At 44.7% G+C, this 5,748-nt stretch overlaps 1 protein-coding gene across 1 annotated transcript; it reads left to right on the top strand.

Moving 5' to 3' along the window:
- The first annotated feature begins 1,655 nt into the window (after window positions 1–1,655).
- Window positions 1,656–2,791, top strand: LOC147435565 (peroxidase 15-like). The gene is made up of 2 exons (XM_086487998.1): window positions 1,656–2,196; window positions 2,342–2,791. The coding sequence occupies exons 1-2, from the start codon at window positions 1,750–1,752 to the stop codon at window positions 2,786–2,788; spliced, it is 894 nt and encodes a 297-aa protein (XP_086344124.1). The 5' UTR covers window positions 1,656–1,749; the 3' UTR covers window positions 2,789–2,791.
- The last annotated feature ends 2,957 nt before the right edge of the window (window positions 2,792–5,748 follow it).

Here is a 5,748-nt window from a genome sequence, read left to right on the forward strand (position 1 = left end):
TTGGTCCAAGGTTTACTTTGAGAGCCACTTTTTGAGGGTGCTAATATGATATTTTGGAAATGTGATTTATGTAGGAAACACAACCCTAAACATGAGAAAAAGGAATGGTTCTTTGAGTATTTTTAGATTCCATCGTTTTGATGCTTGTTAAAGCCCTTATATATATTAGGGAAAAAGTGAAAAATGCATGTTTAGTTTACATCGTTCTTATAGAAATTGCCAACTTGTAAACCTTCATTTGTTGGTTCGATAATCCAGGCTAGATGTGTCTCTTTTGTATCACACAACTATCAAAGAGCGTGACGAGGAAAAAAATTCCATGTGAGACGAGCTTGGACAGATTTGGACCCGATGAAGAGCTATAAGCCGTTGAAGATGGTTAAAAAAGTAATATGTATGGGATTTTATTAGTGTTATTTTGTGATTGTGTGCTCCTACGATGCCTCTTTTCAACTCTATTTTGACTTTTCTTTACTAAAGACTAGAGTCAGCTACAAAAATAGCCACTTTTGGGCTATCATTGGCACATGCTACATGATTGTGATTGTGAGTGCAATGGTGATTGTGATTGCGTGTATGTGTTGGGATATTGGGATTGGGAGTGAGAGTGAGTGAAATGTGATTGAGAGTGAGATAGGTCGGGGGTGGTCGAGACGTTATGATAGGAGGTAGATTCTCAGCTTGTCCTATCTATTCTGCGTATATATTTTCTCACATTTTTAATTTTCAACCCGTGTCTTGTCACAAAGACTAGTGACATCCACTATGTTGTGTATTCGCCTTGTGCTTGGGATACACAAGGAAATTTCCATTGATGGTAAGATAGGATAGTTTCTCTCAATGTGGTGGACATGCATGCGTGTACACATGAGAGAGAGAGAGAGAGAGAGAGAGAGAGAGAGAGAAATATATAGAAGCAAGAAAGTTTCACAAAAAAATATGTGAGATAGAGAGAGTTTTAAACCATATTCTTAGACTTTGCGAGAGGCCTTACCCGATTTTTCTTTTCACGCAAATGGCAGAAGGCAGCATCCAAACTATGCTCTCAAGCATTTGTCACTCCCACATTACAATTTGGGTACGAGAAAAAGTGACTATGAGGTGGATCCACACGTTGGGAGGCCATTGGTTGCTATGGCGATTTGCAGTGGGATAGATTGAGTCATGAGCAATGTGAATCTCAACTCATTGCTCACGCAAAATAGGATAAGGTAATTATCAGCGGTTCAACTTCAACTTGATTTGCAATTACAGCGCCACGTGCGGACATGTCCCGAAAGCCTTTTAAGTTGGATGGTTGACCTGTCACCAGTTTCCGATCGCGACAACGTCGGAGAAATGTTCAACAGGAGGTTCTCGACGACAACGTCGGAGAAATGTTCAACAGGAGGTTCTCGACGAGAGCGAGAGCGAGAGAGAGAGAGAGAAACTACGTGCTGCACGTAGCCGTGAGAAGCACGTAAGTGATTATGCATTAGCAACGTTGAGCATGCATGCATATTGCAGAGATCAGCTGTGCAAAGACTCGTTCTTGAGGGCCAGCTCGATCTCCTCGACCACTACATATATCGACTTTGGACACGGGGACTCCAGCCAACTATAAGCTGAGCACTTTAGATCAAATCGCGCTCTAGCTACTCCCTAAATATCAGAGAGCTGCGCTTGCTGATCAGCTCTACAAAGTTAATATTGCCATTCTACCCACTGCTTCGGCTGATCTGCATCTGCTCCTGGTAGATATAATTTGCCATGGCCGGACGTCCTGTGAATACTCTAGTCATTAGGCTCCTGCTTGTTAGCTTGACCATCGGCATATTGGGAAGCGTCGACGCCGGCCGCAGCTTGCAAGGCAGCAGCGGCCCGCTGCAGTATAGTTTCTACAAGAGCAGCTGCCCCGGCGCTGAGTCTATCGTGCGGCAGGTGGTGGGCAACGCAGTCTCCCAGGAGGCCCGCATGGCCGGCTCACTGCTGCGATTGCATTTCCACGATTGCTTTGTGCAGGGGTGCGATGGGTCGTTGCTGCTCAAGAGCATCCCGGGCGTGCTGGAAGGCGAACAGGAGGCCCGCCCCAACGACAACTCCGTGCGGGGCTTCGAGGTGATAGACGACATCAAGGCCGCGTTGGAGAAGGAGTGCCCGGGAGTCGTCTCCTGCGCCGACATCCTGGCCATGGCCGCGCGCGACTCCGTGGCGGTGGTAAGTTTTAGTTGAATCTGTTGCTCGCTTCAAATTGTTCTGCTTGCATCTGCTTCCGCTTATGTATAATCTGAATCCTCATATGTTTACTCTACTAATATTCCAAAGTGTAAGTGCTAATGATCTCACTCTGTCTGCATTGCAGAGCGGCGGCCCATCCTATCGTGTTCTGCTCGGCCGGCGTGACAGCCTCACCGCCAGCCGCTCCCTCGCCAACCAGAACCTGCCCGGATTCAACTTCAATGTCAGCGACCTCGTCGCCAACTTCGCCAACGTCGGCCTCTCCCCCAAGGACATGGTGGTGCTCTCTGGCGGCCACACCATCGGCAAAGCCAATTGCAACACCTTCGCTGCACGGTTGACCCCCAACACCGACGACCCCACCGCCCTCGAGTCCAACTACCGCGAGTCGCTTGTGCCTCAGTGCCCTACCGGTGCGAATGCTGCCTTTGTGGACCTCGACGTCGCCTCCCCCACTCTCTTTGACAATGGCTTCACCACCGCCATGATCAAGATGGGCAATATCGCCCCCCTCACCGGCTCCACGCAAGGAGAGGTACGCACCCAATGCGGCTTCGTCAACAGCAGCTAGCCAGTTCTTACAAGCTAGACTTTCTCCCTACAACGTTGCCTAACAGCTATGATCACTCATTGAGAGGATCGACAGAAGCTAAAAGTATACATAAAATTTCTAAATATCGAAAAAGGAAAATGGTTCGTTTAGCCCCTTGAAAAAAAAAATATTCACAACATTTTAGTGCCCACATAACATTCAACTGTATATAGAATGTAGAATTCAATTAGCTTGAAAAGTGTTGCTTTCGTCGTTGTTGAGGTGGTCTAGTTTTGTCAAACAAGTGTGCTTTGACTGGTGTAGGAGATTGCTCCATAATCAATTTTCTATTTAACGTCTTTTGTATACCATAGTAAACTTTCAATTAGCTTGAGAAGTATTGGTTTCTTTGTTATAGAGGTAGTTTAGTCTTATCAAACAAGAGTGCTTTGACCAGTTTGTAAAGCAGATTATTCCATGATCCATTCAATTTATGAGACTATAACAGTGACTATTCGATTGTGAAAGAAGAAGATTCAATTTTATAAATGAAACCAAACATTTTTCTTTTTTATTGATATTCTTAGCCTCCATTTTTTCCACTATAATTTCAGACTACTATTCTCATTGATCTACAGTGTCGTGATCACTATGGGCAACATTGCTCCACTCACTCGCTCGATGCCTATCGAGTTATACAATACCCAATGTATTTATATCAACAACAACTTGCTAGAATTGTTCCCTACAAGGTCGGCCCAATGTTATGAATACTCATTGAGCTGATTAAGGAAGTCAAAGTATACATGAATTTCCTAAATATCGAGAAAGGAAATTCATTCTTTCGGCCCCTTGAATTTGGTGAATACATAATATTCACTAATTTAAACCTACGCACTGGAGTGTATAGGTGTGCGAGAAAATTGGTGTGTGTGCAGAGAGGGATAAAGAGGTGTTATGTGTGTGGTTGAGAATTAGGAGGAAATTAAGCTGATTGGGACCTCCATTGGAACGCAATAAGCTATGCTTTTGTGTGTGACTCTATGCTTGGCTATGCTCAAACGAGTGTTTTCAATGAATTTTTGTTACTCAGTGTTTTCTTGGAGAGGATATGGGTGTTGTGATTCCACCTAATCTATGGAGATGTGTGTGTGTGTGTTGTCAGGCGCGTCCCTATTGACGGTGATCGGGCACTTACCACCAGCCATTAGCTAGCTGATTGGTGACCTCTGTTGAAGTGCTAGTTTGCATGTCGTGGGTACCTATCTACTAGGCATGTTCAACCTTGGGAGGCTAAGCATGTGGTGTGGTTCAGGAGACTTGAATACTCCAAGCACACTGGCAGCCTTGGATGCAATTGAAGCTTCCATGCAGGGGGTCTCAAAAATTGTCCTGATCTTGGAAACAATCCCAGAAAGAAGTAGCAAGTAACTCCATCCTCAACTCAGGGAGGCATGCCAAAATGGGCAGATAGTCCTCCTCAATAAGAACATACGAAGCTACATCAAAACCATGGTGCCACTCTCAAAAATAAAATCTAACTATTGGGATGGCGATTGGGCTCATTAAAACGACCTTGGTAGCCATCTTAAGAGTCTCCAACTCAACTTGGTAGTATCCTTACATAAGAAGCTGGATGTCAATGATCTTTTCCACCTCTGCTAGAAGGTGGAAATGGACTACGTTGTGTACCTCACCCCAACTGGGTCAATTTCCAATGATCTTGCAGATAATAGAGGTTGCCTAAAGGAGCTCCATCTCTACTACAAGGCTTGCTTTCTCTACTTGCGACAGAGCAAATTAGATGGTGGGCTCGGCGGGGTCACGCAAGGGGGATTCATCTTAGTCCATCCAAGAGCATTCATTTGTGTCTACTACTGCTGGTGAGCGAGGTGCAAACACGACCTTGGCTACTACAGAACCCTTTCTCACAAGAGAAACCGAACGAGGACAAGGGAGGACGACACACTGAGAAACAAGAAAGTTCTTTTTCGGGGGGGGAGGGGTGGCGAGTGAGGCAGAGGTTGGTGGCGGGCATGCGAGCAACAACCAAAACCAAACCAAGAGCATTAGGGAAAATTTGGACTCTCAACGGGGCCCTATAAGGAGGTTTGACAATCGATCTAATTTAATCAATAGTTTAATCAATCTAATCCCTGATAAAGTGTGTGGAACGCACAACACAACCATCAACGAAAAATTTAAAAATGTCCGATTGTGATCAAACATCGTACATATGTACATCCAAGACAACACCAAGTCATCTATTGACGAGTGGCATATCTACGGATCAAAAAGCACAAGGCGTGCCGTGCTAAGATGAAGAGGGCATAAGTATGCATCTCTCCACTCTTAGGTGACTCAATCCAATCCCTGATGAAGTGTGGAACTTACAACACAAACGTCAGCGGCCAACTTAACAATCTCAGATGCAAGCCAAATATCGTATTTATCTACATCCAAGACAACACCAAGTCATCTAGTGTTGAACAATGACATATCTTTGGAGTTCGAAACACAAGAGTAAGTAGTGCATCACACAAAGAAGAAGAAGGCATAGACTATGCATCTCTCCATTCTCTGTTTGACAAACAGAACTCCTGTGTGTACATTAAACAAACAACAATTTGAGTTGATCTAAATTTGAGCAACCTATAGATAACTCTGAAGTGAGAGGTGTAGCATCATGCCTACGACACACCACGAGTTGACCACAAAACCCTAAACTCAGCCCTGTGGTGAGAGAAGAAAGTTGCACCACATGAGTGAGAATCAAGTCTGTCCTAAAACCCTTCTCTACAGTGAGCCAAGTGGCTGCACAACAGGAGGAAAGGGATTAATTTCTACACACTTCTGGACTGAGCCAAATGGCTACACACCACGAAGTGTCCTATAACCTACAAGCCAACTCTGTGGTGAGAGTTAAAACAACTACACCACACGAATCTGGCACAACACACAAAAACAAATTAGAAAAGAGCAGTACAAGTTGAAAGCAT

This window comes from Adiantum capillus-veneris, chromosome 18 (genome assembly GCF_014529385.1).
Source record: "Adiantum capillus-veneris isolate H3 chromosome 18, ASM1452938v2, whole genome shotgun sequence".
Taxonomy (NCBI): domain Eukaryota; kingdom Viridiplantae; phylum Streptophyta; class Polypodiopsida; order Polypodiales; family Pteridaceae; genus Adiantum; species Adiantum capillus-veneris.